The sequence below is a fragment of the Daucus carota genome, chromosome 7, assembly GCF_001625215.2.
Source record: "Daucus carota subsp. sativus chromosome 7, DH1 v3.0, whole genome shotgun sequence".
Lineage (NCBI taxonomy): Eukaryota > Viridiplantae > Streptophyta > Magnoliopsida > Apiales > Apiaceae > Daucus > Daucus carota.
Window position 1 is genome coordinate 1,577,919 of NC_030387.2, and position 20,119 is coordinate 1,598,037.

The following is a 20,119-nucleotide window of genomic DNA, read 5'->3' on the forward strand; positions in this document are numbered from 1 at the left end:
ATATGACAAGAATACTTATTTAACAAATTTAATAAAATATATTAACTCTAATAAGTTTATTAAATAATTAAAATTTATTTTAATTAAAACTAAATATTAAAATATATAATAAAAAATACCCATTATGCATAATAAATTTTTTATATCATAAGTTACTCTGCAGTTGCAAGCTGGTATTTAATGTAGAGCTTTTAAGGGGAAGTTGGGTAGTTTTGAAAAATACTACCGGTAGAAGCCTATATTGTGTGGTCAAGATATGATATTAATTATTTGTTATATATTTATGTTACTATTAATATACATGTATATTTATGGAAAGTAATAAATGAGAGTTAATAATAAGATTTATAATTTTTGATAATTATCATAATTCTCAAATTTCAAGTATATTAATTACTAGTGAATATGGTAAAAATGCTCATTCTTACATTATCTCCAAGGATAATATGTATAATGGTTAGCTATTTTTGTTGGCTATACTGATTATGTAAAATTTTTGTCAAGAAGAGGATCAATAGTCATTTAATGGGATCATCAATGTACATACTTATGTAAAATTATACCTAAAAACTTTCTTGGATCGACAAATATAGCCAACTGAACATGATTGGCTATATTTTTCGCTAAGTGGGGAGAGTGTTGGAATTCTAAATTTTTTACATGACATTTAAGAGGGACACGTAGATGTCAAATATATGCCACCTAGATAATTTTAGTTAAATTTTTATCATTGGAGATGCTCTTATTATCATATTATTTGCAAAACTAACTCCAACATCAAACGATATAATATTATTATGAAATAATGATTGGGATTTTAATGGATTATTTTTTTATTGATAAATTTTAATGAATTGTATGTGATTTTGATTTTGTGCGAATTATTGATAAAATATGGTAGAGTTGATATAGATTTTTTAAGATTTAAGCACAATGCTTTCAAATTCTCATGGATTTTGGTGGGATTCTAAAAAATTTAAAATACATAGAGAATTCTCACAAAATCCATTGTTTTATGAAATTCAAAAAAATTCATCAACATTTGTTTACCATGAGATTTTAATGAATTTTAAACAATCTCAATTGAATACTATCGGATTTTAAAGCATAATTTATAAATTCTGATCGAATACTACCAGATTTTGTAGCATAACTTAAAATCTTAATTGAATGCCTTTAGATTTTTATAAATTATGAAAAATCTTAATTAAATATCCTCAGATTCATGAATGAAAAAAAATCTTTTAACATCCCAATCGAATACATCTCCTTAGACTCGTTTTTCTTAAAAAACAAAATATTTAGACTATTATTAAACCCGAATAAAAAGAAGTAAAGAACATAAAATAGCCTGCAAGGATTGTTTCAGCTGGTTAAAAAGAGTAATCAGTATCCTCTTGCTTCATAGGTTCGACTCCCAAAAGATGTAGAATTTGTGATTATGCCAACGTAATTTGCAAAAAAAAAAATTATAAAAAAAAATATTTTCAGTAAAAAGAATATAAAATAAATATTATAAATCTCACGTGACCGAGCTAGCAATGCAAACACCGCGGCAATGAGATTATGAGATTGAGAGATCACTCACTTCCCCTATAAATCATTTCCTAGGGTTTTTCCGCTTCTTGTAAGCACCATAATCAGCACTCTGAAATGGCCAAATCTACGAAGAAATCATCCTCTACAGTAAGTGAAAAAATCTACTTTTTTTCATTTAATTCAATAACATAATTTCACACACACAATGATATAGTGCCTTTTCTGTAAATTGTGTGTTGTGTGTGTAGTGTAGATTGATTTACGTGTATATATAGTGATTGGTAGATTTTTTAGCTGATCGTGATAATTTATGTGCTTGTCAGTGTATGTATGTGTGGATAAATATATGCAATTTGAAATTTTATGTTTTTATGATTGATTGTGATTGTCAGGCGGACGGAGCTCCATCTGTAGCTGCAAAAACAATGACGAAAGGTATATATCGTTACGTGTGTGTGATTTTGTGTATTGAATTGAGGTTGTGGTTGAGTTGAGGTAAATTTTTGATTGAAGTGTTCGAGTTGTTGTTGCGGTGGTTCAAATTGTTATTGAATTATGTTCGGACAATTTATTAGGTAAGCGAGGAGCTGAAGTAGAGATGCGAGTGGTTACCAAAAAACCGAAGAAAGAGGAAAAGGAATTGAAGAATGAGGCTGTCAAAATGATAATCGAGAATAAAACTGTGAAGAGAAGTAAAAGGAAGGAATCTAGTTCTTCGTCGTCAGATGATTCTTCAGAGGAAGAACGGAAGGTATAGACTTTATACTAGTATCTGTTTCGTAAGTGTTGTTTACGGTATCTTTGGAGTCGATGCTTTCTGTGTTTATGAGGCTTAATACTTAACTTTTCCGTGAATCTATGGTCAGCCTGCTTCTAAGCAACCTGTGCCAAAAAAATCACAAGAAACAAATGGAATTAAGAGTAAGAGGAGCAAGAAAGGTGAAACCAGTTCCTCGGAATCTAGTTCATCCTCGGAGGATGAATCGTCATCTGAGGACGAACAGAAGGTTTACTTCAGTTACTAGCAATAACATTATGTGTCTATACAATTTAGTATTATGGCTTTTATATATGTATATTTTTTAGGATTAAGATGTGTTGTATTGTGAGTTCAGGTTAAACCCTCTGTCAAGCAACCTTTGCCGAAGGTTAGGAGTAAGAAAGACGAAACCAGTTCCTCGGAGTCTAGTTCATCCTCGGAGGATGAATCTTCATCTGAGGACGAACGAAAGGTATTACCTCAGTTACTAGCACTAACATTATGTGTCTGTAACTCTAGTACTATGAATTTTATGTATGTATTTTTTTGAGGATGAAGATGTATTGTTTCGTGAATTCAGGTTATATTTTCTGGCAAGCAACCTTTGCCAAAGGTTAGGAGTAAGAAAGGCGAAACCAGTTCCTCGGAATCTAGTTCATCCTCGGAGGATGAATCCTCATCAGAGGACGAACGAAAGGTATTACTTCATTTACTAGCAATAACATTATGTGTCAGTACACTCTAGTATTATGGATTTTATATATGTATTGTTTTTAGGATTAAGATGTGTTGTTTCGTGAGTTCAGGTTAAACCTTCTGGCAAGCAACCTTTGCTGAAGGTTAGGAATAAGAAAGGCGAAACCAGTTCCTCGGAATCTAGTTCATCCTCGGAGGATGAGTCGTCATCTGAGGACGAACAAAAGGTATTACCTCAGTTACTAGCAATAACATTATTTGTTTGTATGGTCTAGTATTATGGATTTTAGATATGAATTTTTTAGGACTAAGATGTGTTGTTTCATGAGTTCAGGTTAAATCTTCTGGCAAGCAACCTTTGCCAAAGGTTGCACAACAAAAGACGGCAAGTAAGACCAAGCAGAGTAAGAAAGAGGATTCTAGTACCTCCTCAGAGTCTGATTCCTCATCAGAGGAAGAACCAGATGTATGTTTTACATTTTTTTTACACTTGGTTGAATTTCATATTCATGTTCTGTTAAGAGTAAGTACAAATGTATTTCACTAACTTTAGGTCAAGCCTGCTGCGAGGCTATCTGCAAAGCCAACAATAGAGCCTAGGAGTAAAAAACAGGAATCTAGTTCTAGTTCATCCTCGGAGGATGATTCTTCATCTGAGGACGAACAAAAGGTATAAATTATATGACTAGTGACAATTTTGAATTTTATGTTTCTGTACACTATAGTATAATACTCCATTATATTTGTTTTTTTTTTATAAATGTAATGTGTTTTTTTTCATGATTTTAGAATAAACCTGCGGCCCAGCAACCTGTGCCAAAGGTTGCACAACGAAAGGCAGAAAGTAAGAGCATGCAGAGTAAAGAAGACGAGTCCAGTACCTCCTCAGATGATGATTACTCATCAGAGGACGAACCAAATGTATGTTTCTACCTTTTTTTGTACTTAGTTAAATTTCGTATATATGTTATGTTAGAATAAAAACATATCACACAAGTTCAGGTTAAGCCTGCTGCTAGGCAATTTGCAAAGCCAAAACTATATATTGTTACGTGTTGTTTCATGAATTCAGGTTAAACCTACTGGCAAGCAACCTTTGCCGAAGGTTAGGAGTAAGAAAGGTGAAACCAGTTCCTCGGAATCTAGTTCATCCTCAGAGGATGAATCATCTGAGGACGAACGAAAGGTATTACCTTAGTTACTAGCAATAACATTATGTGTCTGTACACTCTACTATTATGGATTTTATATATGTTTTTTTTTAGGATTAAGATGTGTTGTTTCGTGAGTATAGGTTAAACCTTCTGGCAAGCAACCTTTGCCGAAGGTTGCACCACAAAAGACGGCAAGTAAGACCAAGCAGAGTAAGAAAGAGGATTCTAGTACCTCCTCAGAGTCTGATTCCTCATCAGAGGAAGAACCGAATGTATGTCTTAATTTTTTTTTACAATTAGTTGAATTTCATATTCATGTTCTGTTAGAGTAAGTACAAATTTGTTTCACTGACTTTAGTTTAAGCCTGCTGCGACGCAATCTGCAAAGACAACAATAGAGACTCGGAGTAAAAAACAGGAATCTAGATCTTCTAGTTCATCCTCGGAGGATGATTCTTCATCTGAGGACGAACCAAAGGTATAAATTTTATTACTAGCCGCAATTTTATGTTTCTGTACACTATGGTATCATACTCCATTATATTTCTTACTTTTTCAAAATGTAATGTGTTTTTTTCATGATCTTAGAATAAACCTGCTGCCCAGCAACCTGTGCCAAAAGTTGCACAACAAAAGACAGAAAGTAAGAGCGTGCAGAGTAAAAAAGAGGAGTCCAGTACCTCCTCAGATGATGATTCCTCATCAGAGGACGAACCAAATGTATGTTTTTAATCTTTTTTATGCTTAGTTAAATTTTGTATATACGTTATGTTAGAATAAAAACATATCACACAAGTTTAGGTTAAGCCTGCTGCTAGGCAATCTGCAAAGATAAAAGTTGAGACTAAAAGGAAAAAACAGGAATCTAGTTCTTCTAGTTCATCCTCAGAGGATGATTCTTCTTCCGAAGACGAACCAAAGGTATATAACTTCTATTATGAGCAGCAACCTTATGTGTCTTTACTCTATAGTATCATGGACTCCATGTTTGTTTTAAAAATAAATTATTTCTTTTTATTGTGGGTTCAGGGTAAACCTTCTGCCAAGCAACCTCTACCAAAGGTTGCACAACAAAATTCAGAAAGTAAGACTAAGCTGAGTAAGAAAGAGGAGTCCAGTACCTCCTCAGAGGATGAACCAAATGTATGTTTTTTTACACTTGGTTGAGTTTTTCTGTTGTGCTAATTTAAATACACATGTATATCATTAGTTTAGGTTATCCTGCTGGCAGGGAATCTGTGAAGCCAAAAATTGATACTAAGAGTAACAAACAGGAACCTAGTTCAACCTCAGAGGATGATTCTCATCAGAGGATGAACCAAATGTATTTTTGTATTACTAGCTACAGTCATATGCGTCTTTACTCTTTCCCAGTAATGTCTATGCCATACGTGTTTTTTGGTTCTGATACTTATGTGTCTTACGAGTTTAGGCTAGACCTGTTGCCAAACAACCTGGGTTAGGGTTTCAAAGCAAAACAGTGAGACTAACTATTATATAGAAGAGGAATCCGGTTCATCCCCGGATGATGATGACTAACTATTATATCATTAGTAACATATGTCGTATGTATTCACCATCTTCATAAGTTACTATTAAGATTTTTCTATGGCTAAGCATACTTGTGTTATAAATTCAGGTTAATCCTGCTGCCAATCAAGCAGTGCAAAAGCCCAATGATAGTAGTAGTGACGAAGATAGCTCTTCCTCCGCGGAATTGTGAATTCATAAAATTCGGGTTACAAGATCTGTGTACATTTTGTTTAGTACTTTGACTTTTAGTTTATTTTTTTCTGGTAGAACGGTACTGTTACATCGGTGGTGGTTGCAAAAAATGGCACCAGTGGAAAACATGCTACTAGTAAGGTGGCAGATAGCAGTTCAGATGACTCGGGTAGTGACTCTGAAGGGGGCAAAGTGAGTCAACTTGTTCAACTTACATTAGTTCAGTGTTGTTAAAAGCGCGCATATGCGCGCGCATAAGCGAGAAGCGCATCGAAGCGCAGCTGATGCGCATCGCTTTGTATATGCGATGCGAGTTCAATGATGCGAGCGCATTTCTGCGCTTCTTGGGATTAAGCGAGATGCGAAAAGCGCAAAAAAAGCGCGCTTTTCTGTAACAATTCACTAGGAGGTTGACTGACTTGACTGGGCCATTGACTAAGCTCTTTAAATAGACACGGGTCATAAAAAAACCCTAAAAACACTACCTAGCAGCCGAGAAACAAACATAACTGGGCAAATCTACTTATTTTTTCCTCTGGACTCTCTCTTATAATTACTCTCTTTTAATTATACTTTTTTTCTTGTTCTGAACTCTCTCTCTTAATTACATACGATAAACATACATATACCTCATCTTCTTATACTTGTATATACATACATATATGATATATATATATATATAGGCTCATGATCAAATAGAAACCAATTTTAAAATAAAAACTAGAAACCAATACAAGTTAGTGATATTCTCAGTACAATTTAGTGATTATCTCTTTAGGATTTAGTGATCTGTGCTGCAGAATTTAGTGAAAACTCAATCTCCAGATATTAACCAGCTTAGAATCTCCAGATCTGTTCATGTTTTCGATTCAGATGGTGGTGATAGTGGTGGAGATGGTGGAGGTGGTGGAGATGGAGGAAAGATGATTGTAGCGGAGGTTTGGGCGGCTTGAAATAGGGGGTTGGAGCGTTGCCGGAATAGTGACGGCTCCGCCTTTGAAGTTGAGTCGAGGTGGAGAAAGAAGTATGAACGAATCTGAAGGAGGTTGAAGCGGCGATTAAGATGGGCCTGGTGAAGATGGAGGTGTGGAGGTTGTGTTGTTAAAGAAATAATGGAGGTGGAGGTGGAGATGGAGATGGAAGTGGTGGTTATGGAGGGGGTGGGCGGCATAGAGGTGGTAGTGGTTATGAAGGAGGCGACGACGGAGGTGGTGGTAGTGGAGGTGGGGTTGGTGAAGATGGAGGTGGGTTTGATGAAGATGGAGGTGGAGATGGGGTTGTTTAAAAATTTAGTGGTATTTGCTTTAGGATTTAGTGATATTTCAGTTTGGTTTTTAGTTTCTAGGATAAGGAGGTTTCTATTGGAGTAAAACTCTATATATATATATATATATGTACATATAGATATGTAGCAGATACATAAGCTATATACATATATATACATAGGATACATATATATACATGCATATACATAGGGTATATATATCATTGAGAATGACGAACAAGAAATTGAATATGTTGAAGATCCAAATCATAATAGTGAAGAAGATGATTTTGTGAATATTGATAAAGACGAAGAAGATGATTAGTGATTTAGCGGATAACTTCGCATTTCTTTGCCACTCTGCCTTTAAACTATTCTAGGCTTTGAATTTCTAGGTATTCTGGTTGCATTATCATTTTTGATGACTGACTTTTGCTTATTAATGTTTTATTATCTATAAGTATATAATGTTTTACAATATATATTGTCTAAATATGTATATTTTACGTGTTTTCGATGAATCCGCGCTTTGCGCATTGCGCGTTGCGCTTATGCCCCGTAAGGCCTTTGCGCTTCGGTGCGCATATCGCGTTTAATAACACTGAATGATTATTATCTGTTTACACTTGTACTTTTTGCTGCAGAACTTTCTGTATACTAGGTTCCTTGTGTCTTATGTTTTCCTTTCTGTTTCTGGACGGGTGTTGTGGGGGGCACTTTCTGTGTGATTATAATTTTCTTCTTTTTGTCCTAAGCTTTCTAAACTTTATAGGGATCGAAAAACAAAGCACCTGTGGTAGCTGTTGCAGCCAAGATGGACGTGTCTAGTGAGGAATCTGATTCAGACGATAGCAGCGATTCAGATGATGATGTGAGTGTAACTGTGTTATATATTAGGGGCCTTTTTAGTTTGGCAATTATTTTTGTCTAATACTGCCGCTAAGGCATTACTAGTAAAGTGAATGGTTAGCAGTTCAAGGTTCCATTTCTCTTACATGTATGACAGTTAGCCCATTCCCAATTAATTTGTATTCTTGAGCTGGTCTAGTAATGATGTCAGTAAATAATCTGGTTCATATTGATGTTCACATAGTTGCTAGTGTTTTTCTTCTGGGATTTTACAGCCTATGAAGTTTTCAATAGTTTTCCGGATTTTATCCCTTGATAGGAACTAAAAGCCAAGCCTCGCCGGAAACAGGTCCCTGTTGGTGCTCTTTTAAAGAAGGACTCTGCTACAAGTAATAAGAAAGATGAGTCAAGTGATGATTCTGAGTCGAGTGATAGCAGTAGCTCAGATGATGATGTGAGTGTAGAACTATCCGTGATAGACCTTTTAAGCAGTAGTTAGTCTCATAATGCACAATCTTATCTCAATGAATTAATTTACAATGGTGTTCATGGTTTTGCAGTCTCCGGTACCTAATGCAGCTCTCTCAGAAAAGGCATCTTCAAGAACTGCAAGCAAAAGGGTATATATCCTTTGCCTCCCTCTGCAAGCTACATACTATCACTTTATCAGTAAACATTAGGTTACTGATTCATTTCATCATTTTTCGTACGATATTCTTCTTGATTTTCATGTATTCTAAAATTCTATTTGATTGGTTCATGTTTTTCCTGAACTGCAGAAGTTGAGCACTAAAGTTGACAATGAGGAAGATAGCTCTTCAGAAAGTGAGGAAGAGGAGCCTAAGAAGAAAAAGATGAAAGTTCAGGTATATACATACTTATATGTATGGTTCATCATAATATGTGTTACTGAGTTTGTGATATGAGTTGTATCCAACTGTTTTAAAATCTGTTAAAAAGGAGAGCAGCTCTGAGGAATCTTCAGATGATGGGACTTCAAAGGATGAAGAGAAAAAAGTTCCGAAGACTCCAAGACAAAAGGTAAAGACCAAAAATTAAAATATATGTAGTAGAAAGTTTTTGTTAAAGGTTTGTACATGTTAATCATCAAGTTTAAATAACTGTTACATGACTGCAAGATTAATTTAGAAATATTGTTTAACAGGATGCTGATGAAGTCGTGGTAGATGCAGAATCTGTCAAGACAGAAACCAAGAAAACTGTAAGATAATTTTTTGTCTGTTGTGTCTCCCATATCCATGTGCCGTATTGATAACATATGCTGAAAGTCAATATCCTACGCATTGCAGCCTCAGACCCCCGGCGCTCTACAAGTTAAAGCCTCAGGGACTAAAACACTTTTTGTTGGCAATTTAGCATTCTCTGTCGAACGAGCCGATGTGTATGTATATCATTTGTGAATTTTCCTACATACCAATGTTTATTGTCTAACATCGTTTACCTTAACAGGGAGGATTTCTTTAAAGATGTTGGTGAAGTTGCTGACGTCCGTTTTGCTGTAGATGGAGATGGAAATTTTAGGGGTTTTGGTCATGTTGAATTTTCCACAATTGAGGTAGCTCAAGAGGTATGCCTATGTTTTACATAAATAGTATCTTTTACCTTTATGATGAATTTGTTAGTACCTGGGCATATCTGAGTTATATATTTTCGCTTGTAATATGATCATCGATATATATTTGAGTCAAAATCCCGAGAATTTTATTTCTGTCTGTATATGTAGATTACTTGATGACAGTAAGTAGTAAGCACATAATAATATAAGCTTTTTAGTCAAATGTAATTTTGCTGACTTGATAAATCAATAGTAGCAGCTTTTGAGTTGAACCGTAGTAGTTTCATTCATCATCCCTCCAGATAACTATCCTTTTGATATTACTGATTGCAGGCGATGGAGTTAAATGGTCAAACTTTATTGGGTCGACCCATTAAACTGGACTTTGCTCGGGAAAGGGGTGCTTACACTCCAAGCAGCGGGTATATTAAATTTCTCAAATATTTGTATCAATGATTTTAGTGCAGTAATCTGTAATTTCAGGAACTAATATAGTATATCTCATGCTCGTATTTAGCAAAGAAAACTCTTATCAAAAGGGAGGTCCAACGCAAGTGCATACTATATTTGTACGAGGTTTTGATACAAGTGGTGATGAGAATAAAGTATGTTATATGTCCTTATATGCACCAGAAGTACAGGTTTCTTTTGACATACTGGTAGTCATCATCTTGAGCTGATATATTTTGTATGGCAGATCCGCATTGCACTAAAACAACATTTTGAAACTTGTGGTGATATTTCAAGAATCTCAGTTCCCAAAGATTATGAAAGTGGTGCTGTGAAAGGGTTTGTAACATAATCCTGACCTTATAAATTAGTTTTTTTCTTTTTGTTTGTTAGTCTTAGTTGCTATATATTAGGTATGTTGTTAACTGTGAATACGTTTTAATGCCCTTACCAAGCTGAAAGCCTTGTAAAAAAATATCCAGGACATGACAAAACTAATTTTCGATGTGTTTATAGACTAATGCATGCATCTAGATCTCACCAGTCGAAGCATTCATCATGATAGAACTAACATGTACTATATATTGCATTGAAGATTATTTTTCCCATTCAACAGGATTGCCTACATGGATTTCAAGGACAGTGATGGTTTCAAAAAAGCTCTGGGACTTAATGATACTGAATTTGGTGAAAGTTACTTGACTGTGGCAGAGGCAAAGCCGAGAGGTGACAGCGGAGGTGAAACTAGAGGTGGAAGGAGCGGTGGTCGGTTTGGGAATAGAAGTGGCGGCGACAAGTTTGGCAGTCATGATGGTGGTGATAGATCTAGAGGTGTGCGTGGCGGTCGAAGTGTCCGAGGAGGGACTCGCGGTAGAGGACGTGGAGGACCTGCCAGACCTAGCATGGCTACAGTTGGTACAGGTATGTCCCTCTCCGGTAAACATTGTTCCCTCTTTTTTCTTTTTCTTGACTGCTCTCCTGTTGCAAGCACATTTATTCCCTCAATGCTCTCTTATATCAATTTCCACTGATGCAGGAAAGAAGACGGTATTTGATGATTGAATAACAAGTCTTTATGCCTTGGTGTACTTTTGTTTCTTTTAAAAACCTAGCTTAATTATTTTTCTAGGTTGCCTGGCTTATATCTTGTTTTCAACGTATCAGCAGTAAAATAAAAGAAATTTGATTCCATTGATATCGAAATGAGTTCAATGACCAAAAATTCTATAAATCTCCACGTCCTGTTATGCAACATACTTGTGCAAATAAAGTCAAATAGGCTTAGGATGTCTGAGTTTTTGGTTTTGCAAGATGGGATTGTGAGTTGATGCGAAGGTAAATTTATGATATGTTTCTGTCACTGTGAATGGGAGGTGAAGGCATCTGAGTATTGGGTTAGCATTTAATTTAGCATCCTCGAGACGGGGCATTTGGTAGCGAATTAAATCTTATTCAAGCTGTTTAATACATGTCGAATTGAGGTCTGTTGTTTAGTACAAGTGAAATCAAATGATAGAACCTGTATGGCTGTATGATCTAGAGCATTGAATTTTGATAGCCATGAGTTGGTAAAATTCCATGTCCTCATGTTTCCTACTGGTAAAATTCCAATTATATAAATTCTAAAAAAATCTCATGTTTCATCGTACCGATTAGTAGGTAAAAATCCAATTATAAATTTTTTATAAAACTTTATGTTAAAGTTTCCTCAGTATAGATTATTTAATTCTTAATTCTTATATGCATGTATGACATTCATCTTGTATAATTTTAATGTATCAGATCTTAAATTATCATGTACAGTAGTAAAATTCGAGAATTTGGAATATTTTTTGAAACCCTCAAGATTTTGCTACATATACATGCTCCGTGTGACTGTATCTGCACAATAAAATCTGGTTCCGAATTCTAACCAACGTTGAACAATAGTACTAAAATCTTTAATAATGAGAACGTGGTTTGATATATCTTAATAAATATAATAGAATACGGAAAAAGGTAGACCAAGCAATAATTTATTTATTAAAACATGTAATGAAAAATTGTAGGTACAGGGTTCTGGTTTGAGATTCTTCTTCGTCGGTGGAAGCCGACTCCACCCTACATGTTAAGCATAATATTATTATTATTATAATCTCACCACACAAGGAAAGTCCACTATATTGATTTATTTGACTATTTTCTTGTTGTGTAGTAGCATCATGGTAAGAGAGAGACAGGTACTTGACTTGAAAATTAGTATAATTAAAGGTTAAAATGGCTTGATCATAACTAAACTGGACTTCAACTTGCAAGTGGATAACTAAACTCAAAAACCTTGCATTTAACTCACTAAACCAGCTTTTACTTGCAATCAGATAACTTCCGTTAAATCAACTAACGTGACTAACAGCAAATAGTATGACATGGCACTGAGTTTACTGTCTAAAGTGTAGAATAGTTGGATCTGATCCAAACCTAACATTATTAGTTTATTTTCGGACAATTGTATATGAATGCCACGGAACCAGATCTGCATATACTACCTTCTTCTTTTGAATCATTATTAAATCCTGCAATCACATTTAAAGGCAAAAGAATGTGATAATGAAAAACAAACTACATGGGACAACATAAACGAGAGCAAGTGTCACTGCAGCCTCTGGGGGAACCCAAAATTTGTCCAGTTTCATCAACATATGTACTTTTTTCACTGATCCACTTTAAATACTACGCTCACCCTTCTCTTTCATCTTTCATGATTGTTATTCTCCCTCGCGTGTGTATAAGCCGTACGTGTATGATTAAGTTGGGGGTGCTTTGGATCGACTAAACTAAGGGTAGTGGGTTAACTGAATTGGGGTGAGTTATGAAATAATCGAGCAGGTCAGATGAATTTGGGTCAGATGAATCTACGTGGCAGTTGGCTTGTAAAAAGTTAACGATCTTCCGTTAAAAATTAACATCATCTAATGGATGTGCAGATTTTAGTTAGTTTAATTATTTGATTGCAAGTAAAAACTAGTTCAGTGAGTCAAATGCAAGGTTTTTGAGTTTAGTTATCCACTTGCAAATTCAAGTTCAGTTTAGTTATGATCAAGCCATTTTACCCTATAATTAAATAAGAAGCACGTATTTTTTTTTCCTGGCTGGTCACAAATCTGAACTAATTTTGATGCATTAATGAAGCCATCTACTTTGTGGTGTGAATGTCATTAACAGTCTATTTTAAATTAATTAAATATAACGGTAAAAATTATGAGGAAATGGAATCCCATAAATGTGTTAAAAAATTATCAGATTGTTAAAGAAGAGATTATTCATGTCTTTGAAATTTTTTTCTGAAAAAACGATTATTTCTAATAATTTCAATGTGTTATATCATTAGTTAGGTGTGTTCATTCTAGATTATAAAGACTATTTAGTGTGGGCTCGTAATCTAATTATACAATTACTTTTTATTTATATGAAATATTTTTGTTGACGATACGTTTTATGTACGAAGAGTTATCATTATTAATAAAATTAGAGTGAACAAAAAACGTTCATAACTTAAAATAATTATTGATGTAGGTCAATCAAAATAATTCATAATTTTTCTTTTGAAAGAATAAATTTCACAACTAAAAACTCAACCTTTATATTTCAACAAAACATATAAAACTATTAAAATATTTAGACACGATCCGAACCCGACTCGAACCCACAACCCGATTTACTGAGACAAAATCCGAAAGTGACCCGAAATGGACCCGAAATTAGAATTTCGTTTCCAGTAACTTCAATTTTTCAGTTTCATTCAATTTCAAGTGATTTTAGCTGAAATTGATCTAATTATTGACACGAACACGACCCGTTACTCGAAATTGTCGCCATAATCTCCAACCCGGAAAGCACTTAGCTAAAAATTTTACAAAACGCGAAAACAGCAGCACTAGGGAGGAGCAAAACCGAACCACAAACCGCAACCGAAACCGAAACCATGAAAAACCGAACAAAACCGCACCACTAAAAACCGAACCATTTTATAACCAAACCGAATAAAAACCGAACCAATAATATGGTTGCGGTTTGGTTTTAAATTTTTTAAAACCGAATACAAACCGAACCGAACCGAATGAAATTAATTATATAATATTTTATATATTTTGTAAATATATATAATAATATTTTAGTTTAAGTTTATAATTAATCTAATAATTTTATACAAATCTAGTATGTATAATGTTGTGGTGCAAGAGCCTGATTGGAGGGTTAGTTCATTGAATCACGGTGCAGGAGCCTGACGGTTTCTACACTGAATCTGGATCAAGTTTTCCGATTATTGTAGAACAGCACATGGATGAGCAAACATCAGAGACTGTGGAGGATTGAGAGAAAGTCTTTGAATGAAAAATGATATAGCAATATAGCATAATTGGACAATATCGTATTTATACGGAGTTAACGAGTGTTGCGCGACCCAACGAATCTTATACATATTTGGTTTCGAAACCGAAACCGCATTATTTAAAACCGAAACCGAATTCGAAAAACCGAACCGCACCATTTATGAATGGTTTGGTTTTGGTTTTTGATTTTAGAAACCGAATAAATATGGTTACGGTGCGGTTTTGACTCAAAACCGCACCAAACCGAACCATGCTCATGCCTAAGCAGCACAGAACTTGCAAACGCGTAGTTGGATCGGAACAAGGATATTTTGTGAAATCTTACATGGAAGCAAACAGCAAAGCAAAGGGTAAAAACAAAGACAATAAAAGACTAGAGATTCTCTCTCTGTCTTGCTAATAAAAAGCAAAGCCAAAGTGTAAGCAGCACAGGACACGACATTAACCTCAGCTCCACACACACACACACAGATCTATCTGTCTATCCTCCTATTTTCCCATGTATGTTTCTTAGTTCGCGTCTCTTTCTTCAACGTTCTGCTCATTTATTACACCAATTTTATAATTTTTTTTTGTTTTTTGTTTTTCAGATCTCACAGAAACACACACCTGGGTCTTATATAGAGTAGTCTTATATAAGGGTTTCGATCATCATCGTCTTGAGTGTCGGTGGTGTGAAATAGATTGAGAAATAAGGCTAATTGGGTTGCTATCAGATATGAACTAGAGGTATTATTGCAGCTGATTCTATTATTATTTTTACTTGATTTTTTATAGGTTTGCTGTTATTGCTTTTAAGTAGTAATTGTTTGTGTTTTTTATGACAGTCTGATCAGTTTTAGCTTTGTATTGCAAGATCAAGTGAGGTAGCATTTTGTGTGAATATAATTGTGTGGTTGATTGATGAATTAATAATTTGGGTTTTTTGGTAAAGGCTTTGTGTGAAGTGTGTTTGTCTTTTTTGTGGGGCTAGAGTTGGATCACTCGAGTTTAGGGGCGATTTTGTGTTATTAATCTTTGGAACTCTCAGTTTATTGAGGAAACAAGGGGATGATAGCATCTGGGATGTTTACTATTGTTTGTCTCAGTAATGCTATTTTAAACCAGTTTTTAGGACTGTTTAGATGGTTGTAATGCCTCCAAAGAAGTTATCGCCATTTTAAGTGCATGTGCTGATGCTGAACGTCCTAATCCCGTCTTTTACACATTATGCAAGCCATCATGCCCTTTTGTGAAGTCCCTTGAAGTTGCTTCTCATCTTATTTTGCCAGATTCCTAGCTAGATTCTCAGCTTCCGTGCATTAAATCATGAAGTCTCAAGCAAAGGTTTTCATAAATTTTCAAATGCCAGCCCAGCAAATCATGAACCATCTCGATGTGACTAAAATCCTTCGACCCCCATGCCATTGACCACTGTTTATCTCTAAACATGAGTTGCATGAATTGCTACATTGAGCAAATCACGAATCATCTAGAGGTGACTAAAATCTTTCTACCCCATGCCATTGACCAGTGGTTATCTCTAAACATTTGTCGCATGAATTGCTACATTGTGTCGTTGAGTATATTCTAATACCTGTGGTAATATAGAAGCGGCATTAAAATATTTTCAGAGTTAGAAACGATTGAATAAAATGCCTCTTATATATTACCAACATTGTTATGATGATGACAAATTGTTTAAGGGATAAACTCTAGTCAATAGCGTAAATTCTGCTAGATTGGCATGTGAAAAGGTAATAGAAGCATCTTGGCTTGGGACTTCACCACTGTGCACTAGAAAACTAAGGGCCTTCACTGAAAACAGGATGAGAATAGTTGGGAATCAGGAGGACCTTTGGCGGAGTGGTGATGAAATACGATTGGATGAGGACTTTAGTTGGACACCTGAACATGGGACGAGGACGTTCAGCATTGTCACAGATTCCAGAGATGGCTTAAGAACTTCTTATAGCTTCCTGAAGACATTACAGCCACCAGAATAGTAGTGAAAAACTGGAGCAGCCCCTCCACAAGCCGGTACTAATAATACTGTTGGGCCAGGTCTTAGAATTGCTCGTGGGGGAAATGAGTTAGAAAAGTAAAACTGATCAGACTGCTTTTTAATATATGTACCTAATATTTTGTAATAATACTATGATTCTTAGTTTTATATTTTATACTAGCTTACGACCTGTTAAATACATGGACAATTTATAATCATTTTATGTAAAATAAAAAACACACGTGTGTGCTATATATGAATTCTTCCTGTTTATTCAATGTCTTTTATTTACTTCTGTGCGTGCGTGCGTGCGTGCGTGTGTGTGTCTGTGTGTGTGTGTGTCATCGTCTTTGCATCTTCTGTAGTGGTCAAGTATATATGTACTTTAGATAACAGTAGCCTTATTATATGGGATTTAATTTTTAGTACTCTTTTACAAAAATTGGATGTCATGTAGAGCTTGAGTGGCGTTAATTTAGTAACACTAATTAAGCTATAGAAAGATATTGTCTTTATATGTACAAATACTCCCAGTACTACACATAGATCTATGAATACCAGCCAAGTCTGTATCTAAATGATATTCTCGAACATACATATGCTTTTTGTGTAATTAATGACAGGACTCATGTAATGTATACATACATCATATGCCAGGGTTTGTATTTGTTGAAAAAACGTGCAATGGAAAAGGAGTGGAGAAACAACAGTGGATTTGGAGATCATTGGTTGTTTGAATCGTCATTATCCTCATCATCGTCATCGTCGTCATCTTCGAAGCATTCTTCTTCTCCGGTGTCAGTTTCTTCCTGCTCACCTTTCTCTTCTATTGGTGCGAATTACATTGAGCACACTGTGTCCAGATTTGATACGCTAGCTGGAGTTGCTATCAAATATGGAGTAGAGGTATTACTGCTAGCCTATATGCCTTTCAGTCTATACCATATTTATGAATGCATTTCACGCACACTTCAAGCTGATTTATATATTTAATTATGCAAGTGCAAGCTGGTCCATGATTTTGTATTTTTGATTGTACAAGATGTGGTAAAGTTTTTAAAATCTCAAATACTATATATGAGTATTATACTTATTCATTTTTGCTCCGTACTGTTCTTGACTTTGATTATACTATGATATCTTAGGTGTCTGACATTAAGAAGGTAAATAATTTGGTGTCGGATCTCCAAATGTTTGCACTGAAGACTCTTTACATACCCCCAGGGAGGCATCCTCCATCTCCTATCTTGACTAACGGTTCTGAATCACAGAGGTATGATAAAGATCACATCTCCTAGTTCATCTGTGATATACTTCTTTTTGTGTTGTTTCTAGATACTCAGGATAAACTAAATGTTGATGGTGGGGCCTGGGATGGGGGTCTAATTGTAAGGACAGGGCTTGTATGTAGCTGGTGTAGATGGACTTGAATGATACTGTAAAATGATGCCATCGGGGATGGTGCATAGAATATAAAGTGATAATGGAAATGCTACTGATATCATGTAAGTAGGCAATGATGTGAAGAGTAGCATTAATTGTTGGTACAATTTAGGCTGTCATGATATTTACAGGGGTTACGGCTTATAGACATTGGTTAATATATATTAACCTGTGTTAATGCCATTTTTTATGTACAGATTTTATTCAAGGCAAACATTAAAACCAAGTTTATATTTTGAGTATTTGTGTAGAGCTAACAAAGATGTAGCATAAATATTTATGGCTGCTTAATGGGGAAACTCGGAATTTTTAGATTGCGCTTAAGAGATTTAATTTTAAGAGAGAACCTGGTAGGTCCTTTTATCTTCACTTATATGGCATCTCCATCCTGGCGGTGCACGTCTTTATGACTCGTGGCATCTCTGATGAATGCTTTAGGTCATGAATCTAATCCAACCCTTGCAACTTTTGTCTAGCACAATGTCATATGCCAGATTCAATGTCCTGTGGCAGATACTAAAATAATAGAGGTTATTACAGTCTTTAATATTGTATTATTTGCTATACTTGTATATCCAGGCTCTTCTCAGCAAAAAAATTAATTTTTCTTACAAACTTCACATAAATGCGTATAAATTGGGAAACTGAGTTGCATTAAATTGATCAGTGAGTTTCTCCTGGTTTAATAGCAGGGTCAGAGTGTAAACATGGAGGTCAGGAAATGGTCATTTTTTTACCATAGGCATTTTATGGTGTTGATTTTTGTATCATATCAGAATATAGAATAATCATTGAGAAAGTTAGTTGTCCTTAATCAAACTTTTATCTTGTTCTGTGAGTATTGTTAAACAAGGAGACTTGAATGATGTGCTTTATGCTGTTCAACTACACCATTCGGAGTTGGGATTTGAATGTGTTCCCCTATTTTAGTCTTTCCATGTAACTGCCTTTTAAGTATAAGCCTCTTTGTGTTCTTCGGCTTATCTTCACAAATGTTTTGTAGGCCAAGAAGCTCTGAACGAACTCCTCCTAGACGAAGGCATTCTGATTTATTTGAATCCTTGCAATCACTAAAGTTGCAATCTCCTAAGCGAGAAGTTTCCCGAGCCATGCAAAGTTTACAAGGCTATTATCATCTTAATTCACCAGCTGAAGAAAATGGTAATGGTCCTCGAGGATGTGAAATGGCTGTGTATCAAAAAGGAAGATCTCAGTACTTGGAGGATGGACCATTTGACAAATCTAGCATAGCTAATGGTTTTAAGCTGGAAAACAGAGGTCGAGCTGATGGCCTATTAGTTCCAGAATCTGATAACTTAGCAGGAAGACGTCCAAAATCTGAAACTGACTTCAATTCTCGTGCCACTGAAAGATTGCTGAAGGAGGATCCCACCAACAATGGATTTTCGGTTTTTGCTGGAAAAGGTCTAGCGCTGAGACCCAAATCAGCTGCTAGGACTGTGTCTGGAGCTGATCTAGAAACAGTAGCCCAGGATTGTGTATCTACAGCTGTTGGGGATTCTTCTTTGCCTAACAGTTTCAGTGGAGTGAAAAAATCATATAGTACACCAAGTTTGCAGGACTCAGACAACAGTTCTTCCATCTGGCCAATAATGAATTGGAGCTTGATGCAAGATTTTCAGGCCCCATCCCCTGCAGCTGTTACAAGACCAATCTTTGACGGCTTGCCAAAACCAATTACGGGCAGAAGGAACAAAACAGCACTCGATTAGTAAGATTCTTTATAAAAAAGAAAAGAAAAAAGAAGCCAATTACAATTTGATTTGATATAATTCATTGGCCTGTCCATCGCTCAGATGAGATGGGAATATACGGAAAACACAAAGGCGGGCAATAAGTTATGTAAGTTCTGGTCATCTATAGTATCCTCATTTTCCTACAAGATTTGCAATTCAAGTCAAATTTTGGAAAGGTCATGTGGATAGCAAAATAGTGTATTATAATGAAATGAAAGCATGATGTTTCACCGGTGTATAGCTATTAATTTACAGAACTATGTTCTTGTTATACTTGAATACTGGAATTGGTTTAGCCATTTTGAATCGGAGCATGAGATTTATGTATTTGATTTGATAACTCCATTGGAGCTGGTCCTGTATACTGCTTAACATCTGATTTATTTTGTGCTAGAACACGATACTGCAGTTTATATTGAACTACTACGATACTATAATCTGGGAGATCCCTCTAATATAAGTTGCTATTCGTATTGCCTACTATAAATTCATATTTTGCAGTCATATAAAAACTATAGGAAGAGATAGACTGATAAGAGCAAATCACCCGAA

The 20,119-nt window shown here is 35.3% G+C and overlaps 2 protein-coding genes across 10 annotated transcripts; both read left to right on the forward strand.

Annotated features, from left to right (window-relative positions):
* Positions 1-1,528: 1,528 nt before the first annotated feature.
* LOC108193286 (nucleolin 1) lies at positions 1,529-11,208 on the forward strand. 6 transcript variants are annotated; one of them, XM_017359883.2, is made up of 30 exons: positions 1,529-1,686; positions 1,932-1,974; positions 2,115-2,290; positions 2,406-2,546; positions 2,655-2,771; positions 2,880-2,996; positions 3,106-3,222; positions 3,330-3,461; positions 3,549-3,665; positions 3,785-3,916; positions 4,068-4,181; positions 4,290-4,421; positions 4,508-4,627; positions 4,738-4,869; positions 4,951-5,070; positions 5,179-5,292; positions 5,950-6,066; positions 7,911-8,009; positions 8,307-8,441; positions 8,548-8,607; positions 8,767-8,853; positions 8,948-9,028; positions 9,153-9,209; positions 9,298-9,389; positions 9,458-9,575; positions 9,897-9,985; positions 10,081-10,168; positions 10,261-10,352; positions 10,630-10,934; positions 11,050-11,208. In XM_017359883.2, exons 1-30 carry the CDS (start codon positions 1,654-1,656, stop codon positions 11,073-11,075), a joined length of 3,303 nt encoding a protein of 1,100 aa, XP_017215372.1. In that variant the 5' UTR covers positions 1,529-1,653; the 3' UTR covers positions 11,076-11,208. The 6 variants fall into 6 exon arrangements, with proteins under 6 accessions (XP_017215372.1, XP_063937864.1, XP_017215373.1 ...); XM_064081794.1 differs by having other exon boundaries at positions 8,337-8,441; XM_017359884.2 differs by lacking the exon at positions 5,950-6,066.
* Positions 11,209-14,660: 3,452 nt separating this feature from the next.
* On the forward strand, positions 14,661-19,912 carry LOC108195827 (uncharacterized). 4 transcript variants are annotated; one of them, XM_017362795.2, is made up of 5 exons: positions 14,661-14,802; positions 14,974-15,112; positions 17,025-17,273; positions 17,513-17,640; positions 18,814-19,912. In XM_017362795.2, the coding sequence occupies exons 3-5, from the start codon at positions 17,052-17,054 to the stop codon at positions 19,541-19,543; spliced, it is 1,080 nt and encodes a 359-aa protein (XP_017218284.1). In that variant the 5' UTR covers positions 14,661-14,802; positions 14,974-15,112; positions 17,025-17,051; the 3' UTR covers positions 19,544-19,912. The 4 variants fall into 4 exon arrangements, with proteins under 4 accessions (XP_017218284.1, XP_017218283.1, XP_017218285.1 ...); XM_017362794.2 differs by having other exon boundaries at positions 14,683-14,884; XM_017362796.2 differs by lacking the exon at positions 14,974-15,112 and having other exon boundaries at positions 14,700-14,884.
* Positions 19,913-20,119: the final 207 nt, after the last annotated feature.

Excerpts from the sequence above, each read along its gene's own strand:
- LOC108193286 (XM_017359883.2), top strand. The coding sequence starts at position 1,654 with ATGGCCAAATCTACGAAGAAATCATCCTCTACA. Across the intron at positions 8,854-8,947 it reads AGAAAAAGATGAAAGTTCAG|GAGAGCAGCTCTGAGGAATC; the intron begins GTATATACATAC and ends TCTGTTAAAAAG. Across the intron at positions 10,935-11,049 it reads CATGGCTACAGTTGGTACAG|GAAAGAAGACGGTATTTGAT; the intron begins GTATGTCCCTCT and ends CCACTGATGCAG.
- LOC108195827 (XM_017362795.2), top strand. The coding sequence starts at position 17,052 with ATGGAAAAGGAGTGGAGAAACAACAGTGGATTTGGAGATCATTGGTTG. Across the intron at positions 17,274-17,512 it reads CTATCAAATATGGAGTAGAG|GTGTCTGACATTAAGAAGGT; the intron begins GTATTACTGCTA and ends ATGATATCTTAG. Across the intron at positions 17,641-18,813 it reads AACGGTTCTGAATCACAGAG|GCCAAGAAGCTCTGAACGAA; the intron begins GTATGATAAAGA and ends AATGTTTTGTAG.